At 41.1% G+C, this 18,995-nt stretch overlaps 2 protein-coding genes and 1 long non-coding RNA gene across 6 annotated transcripts; 1 reads left to right on the plus strand and 2 right to left on the minus strand.

The window, feature by feature from the left end:
- Window positions 1-1,604: 1,604 nt before the first annotated feature.
- Window positions 1,605-15,719, plus strand: LOC144085450 (uncharacterized). 2 transcript variants are annotated; one of them, XR_013304143.1, is made up of 7 exons: window positions 1,605-4,028; window positions 4,712-6,841; window positions 10,509-10,614; window positions 11,591-11,793; window positions 11,879-12,070; window positions 12,694-12,923; window positions 13,140-15,719. It is a non-coding gene; the product is annotated as an uncharacterized LOC144085450 (long non-coding RNA). The 2 variants fall into 2 exon arrangements; XR_013304144.1 differs by having other exon boundaries at window positions 10,525-10,614.
- On the minus strand, window positions 1,768-8,540 carry LOC144085447 (T-cell acute lymphocytic leukemia protein 1-like). Its single transcript, XM_077614719.1, has 4 exons — window positions 8,271-8,540; window positions 6,476-7,166; window positions 5,208-5,296; window positions 1,768-4,003 (listed from the first exon to the last, which is right to left on the minus strand). The coding sequence occupies exons 2-4, from the start codon at window positions 7,027-7,029 to the stop codon at window positions 3,495-3,497; spliced, it is 1,152 nt and encodes a 383-aa protein (XP_077470845.1). The 5' UTR covers window positions 7,030-7,166; window positions 8,271-8,540; the 3' UTR covers window positions 1,768-3,494.
- On the minus strand, window positions 10,891-18,907 carry LOC144085446 (uncharacterized). Of its 3 annotated transcripts, none has more exons than XM_077614717.1 (10): window positions 18,451-18,907; window positions 17,371-18,165; window positions 16,237-16,300; window positions 14,717-14,869; window positions 13,465-14,633; window positions 13,109-13,256; window positions 12,685-12,901; window positions 12,220-12,332; window positions 11,870-12,060; window positions 10,891-11,780 (listed from the first exon to the last, which is right to left on the minus strand). In XM_077614717.1, exons 2-10 carry the CDS (start codon window positions 18,128-18,130, stop codon window positions 11,587-11,589), a joined length of 3,009 nt encoding a protein of 1,002 aa, XP_077470843.1. In that variant the 5' UTR covers window positions 18,131-18,165; window positions 18,451-18,907; the 3' UTR covers window positions 10,891-11,586. The 3 variants fall into 3 exon arrangements, with proteins under 3 accessions (XP_077470843.1, XP_077470844.1, XP_077470842.1); XM_077614718.1 differs by having other exon boundaries at window positions 17,371-18,382; XM_077614716.1 differs by having other exon boundaries at window positions 17,371-18,907.
- Between the last annotated feature and the right edge of the window lie 88 nt (window positions 18,908-18,995).

Here is an 18,995-nt window from a genome sequence, read left to right on the forward strand (position 1 = left end):
AACCCACAAATGACGCAGGAACAGCAATTGGAATTTTACAATGAGTTTTTTTTTAATTAATCATCCCTGAGACAAAAAAATCTGTCTCTGATGTGTCTACATGTCTGGAATAAAACTACCAAATTGCATTTCTATTAGCTAATTGGTGTCCACACTACGGCTTGCGGGCCATCTATGGCCCACCACAGTTTTTCTTGGCCCACAGCAAATTATGTAAATATTAAACAAATGATGCAGGAATAGCAATTGGAATTTTGCAATTATTTTTTTTAATTAATCATCCCTGAGACAAAAAAATTGTCTCTGATGCGTCTACATGTGTGGAATATAACTACCAAATTTCATTTCTATTCGCTAATTGGTGTCCACACTACGGCTTGCGGGCCATATATGGCCCACCACAGTTTTTCTTGGCCCACAGCAAATTATGTAAATATTAACTATGCAAACAACTGGAACTAAGTTTTGGGTACCTAGAAAGTGGAAACCCATATGATCATTTTCCAGCAGTTTGCAGACCTAAAATTTGTCTTTATTCATTGCACACCTCAGCATAATCACTGAGTATAGTCTTATCTTATCTTAGAATCAGGACTCTGCTGACATTGGTCGGAGTTGTTTGTTAAAAATGACTATGAACTTTATGCATTCTGCCTTGGCTAAATTCTTTGGATTTCTCAGTTTTAACTATCACGATTCTGAGCTTTGAATATTTTCGGTGTAGAAAGGTCCCTTGTGCCACAGGATAATTGTACAGGGAAATCTATTAGATTCAGGCCTTCTTTAAACTTGATCAGAATGATGGGAATGCGCAAATTTGGCTCCATTATCAGTATGTGCTTTAAAGTGTGGGCGTATTGGCGCAGTGTAGACACAACAGCACACATACTGACAAGTGCAGGGTAGGCTGTCGAGAGGACTTTCACAATGGCAGGATATCCTGTAGGTCACCGAGCTATGGTGACCTCTACAGGAAGTTGTCACTTGCAAGGGGGAAGTAAAAATTCCAGCCTCCACAGAGGGAGATTCATGACGACGTTCCGTTTTCAGTCATGTGGAATGCTGTTTTCAGCCTCCGAAGGTCGAAAAATTTAGTAGTAGCACTGCTGTTTGGAACACTTCCTATTTCCCACCACCTCGAACATCAAAGTTTAACTCATCCACCAAGCACATCTTTAGTACTTATGGGCCAAATGTTGATTGGATCAAAGCACATTGCCCCACAAATGTTTGAAGGTTTCAAGTTTTTCCAGCTTTTACAACACGTGTCAAAGTGGCGGCCCGGGGGCCAAATCTGGCCCACCGCATCATTTTGTGTGGCCCGGGAAAGTAAATCATGAGTGCCGACTTTCTGTTTTAGGATCAAATTAAAATGAAGAGTATAGATGTATATTAAATTTCCTCATTTTCCCCCTTTTAAATCAATAATTGTAATTTTTGTTTTGTTTTTAGTTCAAAAATCATTTTGTAAAATCTAAATATATATAAAAAAGCTAAAATAAACATTGTTTTAGATCTATAAAAATGAATATTCAGGGCTTTTAATCCAGTTCTTTTAATCCATTTATTAAAAAAATATAAATATTATATCTAAAATGGTCCTGCCCGCATGAAATCGAGTTGACGTTAACGCGGCCCGCGAACCAACCCGAGTCTGACACCCCTGTTTTAAAACATATAAATACTCTATGTACTAATTAGCTAAAGATAGTGAGATTCTATCAAAACAGGGTTGCATCTCTGTAAATTAGAGCACTTCAGAGACTTTTTGATTAGCGACTTTTATTCAGAGATTTTTTTTGTAAAATTCAATGGATTTAACATTGGATATATTCATAGATACATCTATCATACAACAAATATGCCATTACCAAACATAAAATGTCCCTATACCGCATTCTTAAAATACCATAGTTACCAAAGGTACCAATATAGGTTACTAAATTCTGCTGAAAAGGCAGAACGCACAACACCAGTCAGCATATGTTCACCGTCTCCGTCAGAAAACTGCTGGTGTTGTTACGATATTACCGCGCGTGAATGTCGCTGTGATTGGTGTCTGTCGGCGTCCAACTTGGCAAACGAAGGGTGTTGTCTTTGTACCTTACTAAAACTACATATGCATTACATTAAAAATAAAACCAAAAAAAGAACATTCATGTCAAACCGATGTCGTGACCAACATCTTGTACACGTTAAGAATTACTGCGTGTTTTTGTACCTTCCAAGCAAAGTTGAGTAAATCAGTCTGAGTCTGTTGTCGTTTTCACTATGTCCAAATGTAACAAGATTAAATGGTACCAACATTTATGTGTACGAACCCCAACCGCTTGCTTTACATATCTTCTTTCTTTTAAGCTAAACCCGTGAACAAACAACACACTATAGGTAAACCACGTTACATTTTGCATGAAAATATAAAGCTATTTACAATGCACCATTGCATGATGATGGCAAAACAGCACTAACTTGGTACACCCCTAATGCTGAGTTCTTCTTAAGAGAATTTTGTGGCTGGGTGTATTTGCAACGAAGGGGTGCCAGAGCTTAGCCCGGCTCACTTTGCGCGATTCAAGCCAAAGTACCGGGTAGAATTTTGAAGTTGATGAAAAAAATAAAAAAAATAAAGCAGATATAGGGTTGAACAACTAACATTTTTGTGCAAAGTTGACTAAATGAATTATTTGATGTCAGAAATCAAATGTCTTTTGAAAATATGACTATGAGATATCAAAAAGACAATTCGTGATTGGTCGCCTTGCAGTCGTAAATATAGATCAGGAGTAATAAAGTCGACTTTATTTGTAGTCTCAACCCCAAGTGGGAGGGCTGTACAGTGAATTATTATATTACAGTGCCAGTGACGATGATAGACTGATTTTGATTTGAAGTCATGAAATGGCAGTCAATAAATTAGAAACTTGTTAATCGCAACAGTAACTGAACAAATATATTATTGTGATCCCACTAAATTCTCCAAAGAGTAAGCTAGTATTCTTTATCATTTTGGTAACATCTTCAATTGTCAGGCTTGAACGCTTACTTTACATTGGCTGTTTGCCTGCATTAAATCAATAGTTACGATTTACATTTTCATCATTGCAAGAACTCCGTTTTTACTTGTGCAGTGTATCGTTATTGTTTGGTTTTTAGGTTGTTTTTGCTTTGATTGCACATCATTCGTTCTTTTGAATACAATACCAGGGATTTGGCCTATATGTTTCTCTGTCGTTACAGAACTACGTACTTAGCGTTTTCAAAGTAAGAAAAATGTTCAATCCGCAGGCCGCTCAAAGACATGCAGAATTTACAAGTTCCAGCATCCGGGTAAACAGTCAAGTGTAGAGACGGAAAGGTAGGTAGTCAGGTCCATGTTGTCTCACAATGCAAAGTTTCATTCTCCTTCTCAAACGACCCTCGGATCGAAGCACACTTTTTTTCTGTCTGCTAAAGTCTCACGTCTTGTTGTGTTTTGCCTTCTCTTGGCGTCAAAATCATCGTCGGCCAGAGCCCTCCAGCGGGCGTCCATTGCGCCTGATGTGGAGAGGGGGGGCCCGTGAAGTCGCGATAGTCCTCGCAGCCGGAGGCGAGTCCTGGTCCTCCGTGAAGCTCTCCGGGCTGCCCTCGGCGTCGCCGTCGGGTAAGCTTCCGCAACTCGAACTGGGCGACATTGTTTCCAGCAGGTCCTCCCTGGCCAGGCTTACCACAGTGTCCTGACGCGGTCCCACTTGGGGACCCCCCTCCTGAGTCCCGACCAGGATCCCCGTGTCCCCCTCTGTTGCGGCGCCAACGTTGCGGCCCCCATCCTGGTCCTCCAGGAGGTTGGACAGGAAGCTGATATACTTCATTGCCAGACGCAGAATCTCATTCTTGCTCAGCTTCTTGTCCGGAGGGTGAGTGGGGATGAGTTTGCGGAGCTCTGCGAAGGCGCCGTTCACGTTCTGCTGCCGCCAACGCTCGCGGCTGTTGGTGAAGATACGTCGGACAATCTTCGGCTGGCCAGCTATAAGGAGACACGTGAAACAGATGTGAGTAAACGATATAAGTTCTGAGCATAACACAAGGAACGTTAAAACGACACGTTTGAAGAACACTTTATCAGAAGTTGTTATAGTTACGACTCATCACTTTTTTTCCCACTTTGTATTGGTTGGCAAACTTTGAGTTACGGGTGGGCTCGTTAATTAGTCTGACACACTCATGCTATCAATTAGGAAAGCAAATGAATGAAAATAGATGGGATTATAATTCAGAAAAGTGTAACTAGTATTACTGTCAGGGTTGTTTTACTATACAGTCTGACATTAAAAAAAGTGTTACCTACTTTATAAACTTATTTTTGTTTCTGACCACCCATCATTAGGTGAAGAACAAATTAAAATTACAATTTTTTTAAACAATACTATTATTACATTGCCTATACATTTAAAAGTTTGATCCCTAACATTATAGTATCACAATACATGTACAGTATTCAAGACATTCAGCATGTGTGCGCTCCCCATTAGTAACTAATTAGTATCTATTAGCAACTAACTGAAAAATTGTATCTGAAAGCACCACGGTAAATAAAATGAACCACTGACATTCAGTGATACGAAGACATTTCTCATTTGGGTGCGCTACATTTACATCATAGATATGAAGTATTTCTGAAAGCCCCTCGTGCATGCAGCTCCATCTTCACACCCCCATCCATGGTGTCTTCCAGGCTTTTGTCGTCCTTGGAACACACCCAGTCTATCTTAATCCCTCAGCCCACTCTGCAGTAAATGCTTGGCATGGAGGTGCAAGCAGCAAAAGCACCGTTCTATTCCATTTCCCCTCCTCCTATTCTCCCTTCCTCCAACCTTGCATGTGTCAGTGCAAGTGGGCAATGGTGGAGAAGATGGTTCTCCCACACACACACACACACATGAACATACACACACACATACACATATACACACATAAATCTACCTGAAAGGATCTCACTTCAATTTGACACTGTTAAAGGGTTGACAGTGATTTGTCTTTTTCTCTTTCCCAAGGGCATGTTTTTCTTTCTTTCTGCAAGACCTGGTAGGTCCATTTCAGTGGATGGATGGCGGATGGAGATGAAGAGGTAACATTGAGGGGAGGTTAAGGGAAGGGGGCTTTAATCAGCGGTGGGAGGACACAGCAGAAGTGCGTTTTACCATAGTTATAAAGATCTAAAATGTGCCTACCCTCGTCGAGTTCAACCTCATAAGGCGCCTGGCGGCGTTTTACCCTGTTGCTGGGGTACATGCTGTACTGCTCAGAATCCCCTCCAAGACTATAATGCAACACAAAACAAGACAAAAAAATAAAAATAAAAAACACAATGTTAACGTTATCTCACATCAACTTTGCTTGATTCATTATTATACATTAAAATTGTACATTTTTGAACATAGTCAACATCAAAATAAGACAGGATGTCTTAACTAGGGTCTTACTGTATTTCATTGCCATTACATCACCATTAGTATACATGAAATTGTGGTATTTGATTTAGTCTTGTTAGAGCCAATGCAGGAAAATGCAGGTTAATAATATTGGCTACTGTATATCATCAGTATATAGATTTAAATAATTATTCTTTGGTAAATATCATCACAATTAAAAAAATACTGAGGAAAGGGATGTTAACACAGTCATTATTGTTGTGTTGTCATTCTACAGTCATTGATTATTGTTTTCCACCTAATCAACACATGATCAGTATGGCTTTTTTTGCACATAACTATCATTAAATAAGAGGAAAAAAATTCTGTTCACAACTGAGGCACCCACTCTTTGGATTTAGATGTAGGAAACACAGTCATCATCAAACCAAGTCCACATGCACTAAAATGTAGGTAAACTATGCTTATGTTAGTGTGACCATTACCGTAAATCTCATTATTTTATCTAACTGTAAGAAATGATAGAAAGAATCCAACTCTTATATGATGATACATTAAGTTATACAGTTTAACATATGATAATGCTATTTAATGATCGAAAAGGCCACCTCATTTTCAATTCTGCATAATTAGTGTCATTGCACCATTATTATGGATTAAGTTATGCTCTGAGTCTTCATTAAGAGCACATGCAAGACATTTTCCATTCAATTATTATTTTTCATACATTCAGCATCGCCCTGGACAAATACTGTACGAGGAAAACATATTGGTAACATAAACATGATATCACCATTATGACATTTTCCATTCAGATGTCTTTAAACTAAGTGCAATATATTAGATTTGAACAATTTCACTTAGATTATTATTGTTTTAAGGATCTTGTTGTGGTAATCAGATGACATGCAAAATGTTCTAATACCGTCCTAAAAAATTCAAACTCTAATGGACATTGAAGCGTAACATTTTTCTACATGTATTAAGGACAAGACAGCACACATGTTAGTGTTATCGTTCATGCTATATTTAAAGATGTTTTTCCTCATAGATGGGAGTGTGTTTACCTGTTGATGGCGGCAAGAGGCTGCGCCAGGTTGTAGAGCATGGCCCGGGCCGGGACAGGAAACGCGTTAGGACTCAGCTGGACCATTCGAGCGTCGTCTCGTTGGGTGTGCGGCAGTGGAGGATGATGATGAGGATGAGGAGGAGGAGGAGGTCTGCGTAGCTCCGTGATGGGCACCAAATGGCTCTCCGCCCTGCGCTCCAGCGCTTTTATAGCGTCCCTCCTGGAGAGCTCGATCACCGGCACTTCCCTTTTCAGGTCAAGGGCGTCGCGAGAGGCGGTTTCCTTGGCAACGCCATTGATGACGATGACGGTCCCCTTCGTCGAGTTCTGCAAGGGCGCGTCATCGGTCTCTTCGGCCCCCACGGTGAGCCCTCCCCCTTCTTTTTCCTCCTTTTCTTCGTCCTCATTCTTCCTCCTCCTCCTTCTCCTCATCCTCGCGTCCTCCGCTTCTTCCTCGCATCTGGTGATGATGGAGGAGTCCTCAGACTTTTCACGGTCAGATTGTGTATCTGGACTTCCACGGCAAAGGTCCGGCTGCCTTTTTTCCATCATTTTTCCTTTTTTAACTGGGGGGTTGTCTCTTTTCCTCACACACTCCCTAATAACACGGTTTTAATCATGCCTCTTGTACCATCGTTAAAAAATAAAAAAAAACAAAAAAAACATTCACTGGCTGCATCCGTGCAATCCTATAATGGGAACAAAGTATATTTTTAATTGTGCGTTTATTACAAACCTACAATATAGATCTGCATGGAATGCAATTAAATTTAATGGTGCCTTGTAATTTCCTCAGTATAGTAAATGGTTTTAAAAACACATTTCAAAGAAAAAAGTCAGTCACAAAACTCGAATAGCTTTGTTTGTTAAAATAATGCAACATTTTTATAACAAATCCACGATAAAAGTCATATCAGATCGGTTTTTTTACTTGTGAGGGAAAAAGTCACTTTGTTATATAATGTAACTAAAAGCATAGGATAGTAATAGCAAAGAAAATTTAATGTCCTGCATTTCATGGCTACCATAAAATATATAACGTTCTAAAGTGACATTATGCCATAGGCAAAATTATGTCTGATATTTCTTTTTGTCCCAAAATATAAATATGTCTATAGAAAGTATTTTAAAATTAAAATAAAAAGTCCTACTGATTTGCCAGAGCAAAATTGTCACAATTTTACAAATAGTCTTCTGGAATTAGTTTTGACACCAAAACACATTGATAAGAGCCTTTTTAATGTGTATTATTAATTTCATGAAATCACATTTTCGTGCATGCAAACGAAACTTCACCTTTCTTCACCCTTTCCCTCTTTTTTCCACCCACCATCAAATACTTAATAGCATGCATTTAACCCATTTTTGAGTTTGTTTTTTTCCCCATTGTCAACAACGACTATAATATAATCTTATTGGGTTATGCAACCGATATCCACTGCATTGTTAATGATCTTTTTATCCTTTTATCCAGGGCTATTGTATTGTTATTGTTCTAATTGCACCAATCCACTAGTTTAATGGACACTACAACACCGATCGCAAAAAAGCCCATGTCAAAAGCATATCTAAAATCAGAATTTGTGTATTCTTATTCTCATAATCGCCGCTTTCTCCAAAGGCCTCGCATCCGTTTTATTAGCCATCCCCGCAAGTCCAAAAGCAACCGAAATGCACAACCCACGAATACGTAATACGCCCACATTTCCGTCGGAATGTTGCGAAAATAAAATCGCGCTCCAAGAAAAAACGACCCACTAATGTGGCAAAACGTCCGATTTTGGAGCACTTACCGTCGGGAGTGTTGCTGGTGATGCTACCGCCTAAGTGGAGCCATTTTGTGAGTGGGTCATCCATGTCTGACGTGGGTTCTTTTTTTTCCCTTTTCCCCCTCCCTTGGTTTCCAGTGTGTGTTTCGTCCGTTCGTTCGTTCGTGCGCGTGTGTGCGTGTGTGCGTGTGTGCGTGTGTGCGTATGTGTGTGTGTGTGTGCGTGTGTGTGTGTTCCGGGCCGTATCCAACGTGCGCTCGTTCGGCGGAACTCGGGCCGCAATGTGGCCGAGGGAGATAAGCGCACGGCGGCGGCCTCTTCATTCGCGATAAGCCCCCCTAAAGCCATTATTTATGAAATGATTCATTATTATTTGCCTGTCACAGGAGGAGGCGGGGGTGCTGTATCGGCGTGTGGAGGGTGGTTAAAAAAACATGTAACGACGTGAGGTAGTACAGCTACTGTAACGGTGGTTATATGGAGGTGTATTTTATGTATTTCGGATAAAAGAATCAAGGCATACGGTTCTGGACGATTTTTTTTTCCATTTACCTTGTAAAATCAGATAAAACCAGGTTTGAATTGTCTTCACACACAAAAAGGTCAATCTCTTTTAGTTAACGGACCAGACAATGATGACAGTAAAATTCCTGGATGGAAATAAGCCCTTGGAGAGAATATAAAACCCACATTTCAATTATCAATGCTGTCAACCCGATTGCCACTACAATACGGTATGCGATTTATATATACAGTACTACTCAGAAAATTGGAATATCCAATCCGATTGGCAGTCTTCCCCATGTCTGAACTCTTCTTAGACAACCTATGACTTCTTAAAGGCATCATATCGGTCTATAGATACACACATTTAAGTGCATATTTATGTGTGTATAGCCTATGTAAACCAGACACACACATAAAACCTGTAAATCCAGCCTCCTTAAATGAAATATAGCAATAATGCTTAAAGGAAACTTAAATGAAAATGTTTGCAAAATGTGTAAATTACATAATTAATTCAGACATGCATAATCTATAGTTTCATATTTAAAAAAACAAAATATTGAGGGACTACTATTAAATAAATTGCACATATTAGGCGTCTAAATGAAAATTCAATGTAATATAATAAAACCAAATTGACCCCTTTGCCCGAGGCACATTTCCTTAAAAAAACCCAAAAAGGTTCTGATAAGTTATTACATTTCCTGAAAGTCATTGTTTTGTGGTTCTCGATGGGCTTGCAGTAAAATACACAGGAATAAACAAGTCATTTGAAACAAATTCGAGATTACGCATCCATTTTGGACAAGTAGACACGCAATGACATAAATAATGTGTCATTGCGTTGAAGGCCTCGGGGGAGGCGTGCTGGCGTTTCCCCCCACCCTGGGGGGTCATGGCCGGGGGAGATAAAGTGGGGGCTATCGGCTTGTGGTCACGCGCACATCTGATAAATAAATAAAAGGAGCAGCATTAACGGTGACACGCTATCGCACGGCACATTCGCAAAGGCTGGCAGCTTGAACAACGGATACCATTAATAACGGATTTCTGTCTGCTCATTTAATTGCGTTAAATGCAACAAAAAAGGTGCAAAGTTGTGACAAAAAGGTGCAAAGTGCACCTTGGACGTCGTCAGATTGCAATCCGTGTTTTATGGATTGTTTCTTCTGCTGTTGTTTGCGAAGGGCGCACTGGTTCTGTCACGATGCTGGCGTCCAGTCACGATGCTGGCGTCCAGTCACGATGCTGGTGTCCAGTCACGACCATGCACGCGCCCCCGTGGGTAGCCAGTCACGACTGTCATCCTGCATCCTCAACTACACGACGCTTTTAACATAGAATATCATTGAAGCCCTTTATCATTGAAGCCCTTTATCCAAAAGAAAAAGTGGAAAAATTAAATGAGTCACATGCAGAATACACAAATAAAAGCAAACGTGACATTATATGGTTTAAAACAGAGGTGTCCAAACTATGGCCCACGGGCCACCTGCTGCCTTTTTTTTTGTAGTGGCCTGCAAATTATGAAAAAATACTTGATTATGGCCCACAGAGCAATGTTAAATACAGATTTCATTCACTTGCATTTCTCAGGTTTAGTGTAGTCACTTAAAGGGGCTTTCCATTATTTCCAATTAATGCAGGGAATTGTGGAGAATTTCAGTATTGTTATATATAAAGACAATTATATATATGTATGTATAAAATAATCCAATATGATAAAGTGCTATCTTGGAATACTGTATTCTATAGGGATCATCCAAACCAGGTGATGGGGGCCAGTAAGACCGATCCAAATCCTTTTCAACTAAACCAGATGCATCTCGCTGTCTCAAATGCAACACAGTGTCCTCTAGTGGTAAGTCTTGTTTATCTTTAAAGGAAATGTGAATAATTAGGCTTCAGGAATTATTTAAATAAAGAATGGTTGGTCAGGACTATTTCAATTCAAACATATCTTCCAATCTGACATTTTCTTTGCTCTAGTTTTGCAGAAAATTCTTGCTACATGTCATTAGCATATACATATAGATGAGCAAAGATATACTATTTAAACTCAATAAATCATTGTCAGCATTTGATAAAGTTGCATGCATGATCATTAGCTGTGGAATAAATCCAGAAAACAATACTGTTCCACAAAATAAAATATTTATTTTGAAACACAACAGTGAACATGCCAGCAAAGGAAAATATGGCATTATTTTATACATTTATACACCTTAATAAATATTTAATTTGGAAAAAAATACTATTATTATACGAGCTCCATAAATATTAATACATATTAAATAACAGTTTAAAACTGTATACCACATGGTCCTTTTTATGAATGATTTCCATGTTATGGTGTTTATAGTGAGGTCTCTTCTATAACAAATAAACAGATGATGCATTTCAATATCTATTTCTATTGTGCTGTCCATCTGTCCTGCAGGGAACAATAATTGGACCTACTGATAAAAGCTAAATATAATATCCAAGTAAAGTCAGAATATTTAGAAATGCTTACAAATGTCATCGGATGGCAACCGAACACACATTTTGTCTGGATGAAGATCCTCACCTAACTTCAAAACCAAGATGCCTGCCATATAATACTAAAACAGTACAAAGTGCAAAATACTCTAACTATAGCTTTGCCCTGAGTATAAAAATATTGAGAATGACGGTTAGCTTATGTGCAAATCAGGACGACAAGTTCTCCCAAAATGAGATATGAACCATAACTATCCGGGGGTGGGGTTCTAAGCATAAAATATGTCGTCTGACCACCGTGTTCAAATTACTTTCAGTGGGCTGCCGTGTTTTTTTTTTTTTTGTCAATCATTTAGCGTGGACTGCGGCGGGCCGGCACGATTCGAAGAGAAGCGACGCTTTCCCGTGTCATGAGCCGGGTCACCTGGTCCAGAGTGAGTCCTGCCACCACTTCCCCATTGACTTGTACAATCTCATCCCCAACACCCAGAAGACCCAAGTACGGAACTTCTCCGCTTCCGTCACCCACTTTTTCGACATAAACACCTAGAAGAACAAAGTGAGTGTTATCCATCATAATCATGTTTTTAATGTTGAATGGATGGTATTCAAGAACATTGATTTACACGATATACCTGTGTCAGGTCTGCCTTTGCCTCTTGAGATGACAAAACCAAAGGGACCGTTTGGGGGTCTGATGAGCTCCAAGAGAAGAGACCCATCAGGGAAAGCCTGAGAAACCCTACCCGCCGGTCGCACCACTCTGGCGGGGAGAATGTCTTCAACACTCAGGGTGCGATGGAGCTCTAATTGGGGGCTGTCAGGGCTGTGGACAGGTAACGGTAATTCTGTTGTTTGGCCCAAGATACATTTTCTATTGTGTTGTCTTTGTTAGACTTTTGGTATGTTAGAGATTCTCCTCAAACCCGGCACGATATAAGATCCATATTCCAGCAGGATGGACAAGTGTCTTTAGCTTACTTACCTTGGCGCTAGGCCATACGGTATCTGCACCTCTCCAAGGATTGTTGTCCGCTCTGTTCTCCTCTCCAAACTCTGCACGGAAGAGGCTTTACGCAGTTGGGCCAGAGGCAACACCTACTGGCAAAAAGACAATATCTTAGCATTATGCAAAACAGGATTTGTAGGTGTACGTAATAAGACCATTAAATAGAATGTGAAGAATAAATGTTTGCGCATTATGATTAATATGCTGTGAAAGTTGCCATCGCCACCTAGGGGCAGTATAATATATTGAGTTCATTGATGTCAAATCACCAATGTAATATAAGCAACATTTGACAATTGACGCCTCACATATTGGAAAAACTTTGTATCACAAGGGAGAACTGTCATATACTTGTCATTCTTTTTAAGCCAGTTGCAGAATAAACACTGATTATAGAGTATTAGGCCCAGTGCCTTCACACCGAGTAACCGTGTTGCTCACCGTGTGCAGGGTTTGAAGCGAGGGCGTCCTCTGTATGCGGATGGTGGGATGCGGTCTTCGCGTGGGGCTCGGGGATGCGGTGTTGGATCTACTGGCGGGAAGGCTGAGCTGTTCCATGCTGCTGGAGCGGCTTCCCTTCACCAGTCTCCCTACACTGTTCAACCCAATGGAGGAGAAAAAGCGACGCAAGAAAAGCTTCGGCCTTCCATCCAGCTTCCTGTGACAGCGCAGGAAAACATGTCAGTATTTAGTCAGTCAAAAGACTGATCATAGGGTTAGAAAATAATCGATGCATACCAAAAAAATATAGTATATACAGTGAAATGCAAAGCTGATGCTGATCATTTCAAGAGAAAAAAATATTTAAAACAATTGATTTTACATAAGTCAAAATAGCTCTTCAAATGTAACTGTCTTAGCTCACCTGGCCACATCCGTATTGTCTTCCCATACAGCCTCAGCTTTCAGATGCTCTGCTCTCAAAAGCTCTGCTCGGAGATCCTCAGTTCGAGACAAGGCCAGGCTGCGCATCGCGGGATGGAATTCTGCAACGATACCGCTGTCCGCTAGGACTGGTCAAAGAAAGAAATGAGATTGACATGAGATTTGTTGCTATCAATAATAGCATCTATAGAAAGGTAAGACCTAAAACCATTGCAACACTGTTCCATTTGAGGACATGGCACAAGATACGTATTTAATACATACTCTTTTTACTTGTATCCTTTTTTGTCCAAAGCGATTGCATTTGTATTTCATGTCATTACATGTTTCACTCACCTGGTCCATTCAGAGTGGCCTCCCAGACATCGGCAGCTGCGTTGTCTGGGTTGAGGCGAGCAGGGGAGTACCTAAGCGTGGAGGGTCTCATACATGACCCTGGATTGCTTATCGCAGGGGTTCCTTGGACTACAGATGCGGGTGACTCCCTTTGTGCATCTGGACAGTCCAAGAGGGCCAAATGCTGAGGCCCAACATCACCTCCCTGATTTGGAGCGACTTGGTACTGCACAGCTGACTGGCCCGCTGCAAAGCGGTTCCTCGAGCTTGACTTAAGAGCGGACTTGATGGGCAGAGTGGGTGCTTCTCGCAACCCGCAGGAGGCACCCATCGTACGTGGCTCCGGAGTCACGGGGCTATCTGGCGCAAAGGAAACGGCTCTACTCAAGTTAACTCTGGTCCTGGGATTGGAGTTCCGCCTCTGAGCCCAGGATGGACCGTAAGGACCATTGCCAGATTCCACCCGACTTTCTCCTTTCCTGCTCCTTCTTCTGAGCTTGCCAAAACCGGATGATTTCCAGCTCTTACTGCTTTCTTTACCCTCCCCTAGAACAAAGGCTCCTGCAAACGTGACTGTCAGTGGAGCTTTAGGTCGGGTGCTGACCTCTGGTTTGGTTGGAGACACCCAACAAGGCACCGTTCTACCCCTTGTGTCTTCTGGGTTTCCACCCTGTTGTGGCATGACAATCTGCGGATCTGCTAGTGAGCTTGGCTGAGGTTCTCTTACGACAGAACCGCACGCCTCACATTTTTTCACCAAAACTATAATCTCTCGAATCACTGTTGAGGTTTCAACCATGACTCCGATATCTTGCTTCTGGAGAGGAGGCATCGAGACACTCCTGTGACTACGGTTCCTCTCTGATCCGCTACTGCTTGAATCGGTATTACTGTCCATGGTTTTAGACTTGGGGGCTGTAGGTCTACCACGCTGTCTCACCCTGTCTAAATACCGAGACTCCGCTTCTCTCTCCGATTCATCCTCAAAGCGTACTCGAGTGGGTGAGCAGCCGTAGCGTCTCGATCGACCGACCTGTTCCCCGGTGGAACTGACCGCTTGGTCGGGAACGAGGAAGGAACCGGTCAAAGTTTGTGCTGTGAGATCCTCTTTGTCTTGTGTGGCCTTCTTAACCAAGGCTGCATTGTCAGCCTCAACTTGCTGTTTCTTACTGCAAGGAATTGGACCAGAAGTTAGATGATCGCAAACTTAAATGTAGTTCTTGTACGTTTGAAGGATATGAAAGCAGCTTACGAAGGTGCTCTTTGATCAGAATGGGAGCGTCTACTCGGGCGATCGCCTTTGACGTGGTTGGAGCGAGCTTTGAGTCGTGCTCGCTCAAGGAGACGCTTTGCTTGCTCGTGTCTTGGACTCAGAGGGAGTTCCTCACTGATTACCAAGAGGGACCTAAATAGTGATATCAGATGTTGATGTTGGTCAAGAAAAAAATGGAGTTAGATGGACGTGCTTAATGCACGCCATGTGTTCACCCATATATTTGAAACAAGGATAGGAAAAGGGATCCTCACTTTGTGAACAAGCTTGTGAGCAAAATAGTCCAAAAGTTTAAAAGCAATGTCTCGTCATCATCATAATACACGGGCCACAATATCATGATTCTGAGAATCCGGATAAATCTTGTGGAGTTTGCAATAAACTCTGATCAGACAAATAATTTAATCACAGCAGTGCCCTTTAACTAAGACTGAATGAACCTCTGGACAGCAGGCTGTCAAAGTCATATCCACTTTTCCTCATAAAATGTCATTAGTGCCACATGTAATGGATTAAAAGCTTCTGTGTAGAGACATACCAAACCATGTCAAATGCCTGTAGATTGAGTTAATAGTGAATCAAGCTTCCAGAAGCTGTCTTATGCAATATCATAGATGGGCCGAGGCGTGGCACCGGCGCACAGCGGCAAAGTAATACGTCATTTTTCCGTCCCACCTCCTAATGCCCCGGGACTAAGCTGCTCTGCATTGTGATTCATCGTCTGTACGCATCTTTATCCCCTGCCCCCAGCGATAAAGATAGCATGATACACTGGGCATGTGGATTATCCTTGTCATGGACACATTGGGATTCATTTGCCAATGTGTATAAGGAAGAGAACATACTGTTTTTCAGTAGATTAAAGTTTTCCATGTTTGCAATGTTTCTATGCCAAAACAGATGAACAGCAGCCAGTTTTGGTTGACCATCTGTTCCAGTCCACAGATTCTAATCACTAATCACGATTACAATAATACCTTCCCTGATAATTATAATGGCTGGAAAGATGTCTGTTATGTTGAAAACTGCAGATTAGTTATTCAAGTATTGTTTTATAAAGGCAGCAAATAATGATGCAGATTTAAATCTAGAATCACATTGACTTTGCCCCAAAATTACTTTTTTTGTCGTTGTCTTCTGTTTACCATTTGTGTTGGCAATACAATGTCCTAACATTCAAATATCCTGCAAGAATAATCTAGAAACTAATCATGAAAATTAGTTTGTTGTATTTAAAGATACCTGAAAAATCTACTTAAATACTTTCAAAATTGACTTCCCACCATCGATGATGGTTACTGCAGCAAAGTTGGACAGGAAATGAAAGAAACTTTCAAATGCAGGAGGCATATTTAATATTAATATCACGTGCCAGCTGTGCTCCCATGTTGTATTTGGAACAAATCTGTCATGAACACAATCTGAAGTGTCTTGTGTATAAGTGCACACGAGTTGTGCCACTTTTTTTATGCCAGAAAAATGATTAATTCAACATTTACCTCAAGTAAGGCTCGAGATCCTGGAGAATTATAGCGTCTTCAAACCTGCCATGAGCGCCCTGATCTGACAAATACAAACACAGGCTTTCAATCAGATATTTTATAAATATTATTGGACAAAAATATAAGTCATTCTCAAAGTGTAGTGTTCAAGCTCCCTCGAACAGTACGCAAAAGAAATTCTTAAATGTTAAAAGTTTGCCTGACTGTTAATTGAAGATAAAAATATCTTACAAATTCCAATGGTGTTGACAACAAGCTTGCCAATTTTGCATTAGTCAAAGCAAGTGGTGTTAAATTACAAATTGAATGTCCTGGTGCTAATTGAAGGTAATGAAGATTATATCACCAAATCACATTTTAACGTTTCTTACAGTTGTAAATTGTCATATAGAGTAAAACTATTACCGATTCTACACATTGCTATATAAAAGGATGGATATAAAACACCTCCCCCCACAGCTCCTATTTGCTAATAATAGCAACATCCACATCTCTCACATCTGCTCATCTGTTCAACAGGAAATGTGCCAGGTTACATATTGCTCTTTTATGCAACACTTCATGTACCCAATGACAATTGATGTGGGAATTCACCCAAATATCCCAATTCCTTTGCAATCATTTGACAATATTTTCCCCCTACACAACAAATTTGTAATTATGCGCATATAGTAACCTGTAATAGCGTAAATATGACATGTATTATTTTTGCTATTTTATTTCCACAGATTAGACAAATAAAAACTCACTTTATAATAGGCCAGATTTGCATGCGTTGACATTTTTTGGCCTTTTGTGAATATTGTTTGGTAGCTTCAGTAGTATTTAGGAACAGAAACTTTTTTAACAGAGAATATTTCAATAGTTTTAACTAGTTTTTTTGCAAAGTAAATGACAAAAAGCAACAAGGTCCTTCAGGGTTTTTCACCCTTGATTTGAAAATATGGGCCTCTAAATGAACCATGCCATAACTGGTTTATATAAATACCAACAGATGGAGACACCTGCCAGCCATTGGAAAAGCATTTAATTTTCCTGTAGCTCACGATACATATATACATAGAAACTTTTTTTTTTTTACTGTTTTCAACAGGTAACACTTTTTAGGAACACATTATTGTTAAAACGTACCTTCATAATCCACTCTGTCCACTGCACATTCAACATCTCTGCAGTTTTGTTGTCTCTCTTTCAATTTTACGTCAGCGCTTTGTCTCACTTTTACTCTCTCAACAATAGAGAGCCCCTTGACTTGCACGGATGTGGATAACCCGTCACGCTCATCTTCCGTGGGTGGGTTCCTCAAGTCTGAGGAAGCCTCGGTTGCATCGGCCACATTCTGCACCAAGCCTCCGTGACCAGCAGTTTTTTCCTCTCCTTGAATGTCACCCTTGCAGGGCATCGCAATGGCAGTGTTATGGGGGTCCATGCCGTTCAGAAGCAAGGTCTCAGGCCGGGCCACCCTCCAGAAGCCCTTTGGAGGTGCCCAATGTCTGGATGGTAGGGTGGGAGGAGGTGTTTGGCGGATAGGGGGCAAGATGGAGCAGGTCAGCACAGGTGGTGGAGGAAGTGTGATGGGATTCTTCTTCTTGTGGTCAGGAGGCGGAAGGACGCAGGGGGGACTTTCTGGCTTGGAGTCTTCGTCATCGTGGAGGTGGGCCGGTGGGTTGTGGATCTCCAACTTGACTTTTACCTCCACCTCCTCTTTCTTCTCTTCATCGCTGCTGCTTAATGCAGAAGACTGGCAAGATAGAGCTATGTCTTGCCCTTTCTCATTGGGCTTGGCTTCACTATCAGATTGTCCTGGAGGGGACAGTGGGAGAACTGAGCCCAAAGGTAAAGTAGAGGCAGATTCCGATTGAAATCCTCCCACCGCCTTCTCGTCCTCCATTGGCTACTCATGTACGATAAAAATCTGCCTGTGGGCTGGAAGAATAAAACCCCAAAAAACAGTGTGATCAAATGACAACTCTGAATAACTGATATGAGCAGTGACAAGATATGAATTCAGTCACGTTGCTTCATCCACTGATTACTTTGCAGGATAATCCTTCAGAATGAGAATAAGAGCTGCATGCAACTGAGCTCCTTCAGCGAGCAATCCCAAAACATTATGAGAAAGGATAAATTATTTGATTGAAACCTGCAAAACAAAGAAGCTCGCAAAACAAGAACATTGTGACCCTTTTTTAATCCATGAGAGGATTTTACCGTAACATCCTGTTAGAGCCGCATTAAAATTTCAGGTCCAAGAGTGAATTCCAAAAACATTTCTCCGGTGTTTCTTCCACTTCCATCATGATGTGCATCCTCTCACTGGATGCCAGGTCTATCTTTCTGATGTGATTGGCAGCAGGATTACAGTAGGACAACCCTTCTCCCCCCAACCCAAAAGTATAAAAAAATTATATCAGATTTAATTTCCTCCTCGCCTGGCACAGCAGCTTTTCCGAGTGGTGCTCCTCTTACTGTTGCGTAACGCGCGATCCGCACATTGATATGTCAATGAGGAGGATTAAATAACAAAGAGGATAGAGGGGGGGTCAAATCTTTAATCCGGTGGGTGTAAAATATTCGAAAAAAAAGATGACACAAAAATGCGTGCGTCTTATTTGCCATAACAGCTCCCCCTCCTTTTTCATAGCTGCTGTTGTCATATTTGCACGCACATCCGAGCACGCGCGCATCGCAACTGGAGATGCGCGCGTGCTCGGATGTGCGCGTGTTTTTATTTTGTTTTGAGTCGTTTCAAACGC

The sequence above is a fragment of the Stigmatopora argus genome, chromosome 12 (assembly GCF_051989625.1).
Source record: "Stigmatopora argus isolate UIUO_Sarg chromosome 12, RoL_Sarg_1.0, whole genome shotgun sequence".
NCBI lineage: Eukaryota > Metazoa > Chordata > Actinopteri > Syngnathiformes > Syngnathidae > Stigmatopora > Stigmatopora argus.

What these genes read in the sequence shown, in the direction of transcription:
- LOC144085447 (XM_077614719.1), bottom strand. Translation starts at nt 7,029, where the DNA reads ATGATGGAAAAAAGGCAGCCGGACCTTTGCCGTGGAAGTCCAGATACA. An exon ending in CCTCTTGCCGCCATCAACAG is followed by an intron (nt 5,297 to 6,475) that starts GTAAACACACTC and finishes GTTGCATTATAG; the next exon opens with TCTTGGAGGGGATTCTGAGC. An exon ending in TGAGGTTGAACTCGACGAGG is followed by an intron (nt 4,004 to 5,207) that starts GTAGGCACATTT and finishes GTCTCCTTATAG; the next exon opens with CTGGCCAGCCGAAGATTGTC.
- LOC144085446 (XM_077614717.1), bottom strand. Translation starts at nt 18,130, where the DNA reads ATGGAGGACGAGAAGGCGGTGGGAGGATTTCAATCGGAATCTGCCTCT. An exon ending in TCTGATCAAAGAGCACCTTC is followed by an intron (nt 14,634 to 14,716) that starts GTAAGCTGCTTT and finishes AATTCCTTGCAG; the next exon opens with TAAGAAACAGCAAGTTGAGG. An exon ending in CGCTTCAAACCCTGCACACG is followed by an intron (nt 12,333 to 12,684) that starts GTGAGCAACACG and finishes TTTTGCCAGTAG; the next exon opens with GTGTTGCCTCTGGCCCAACT.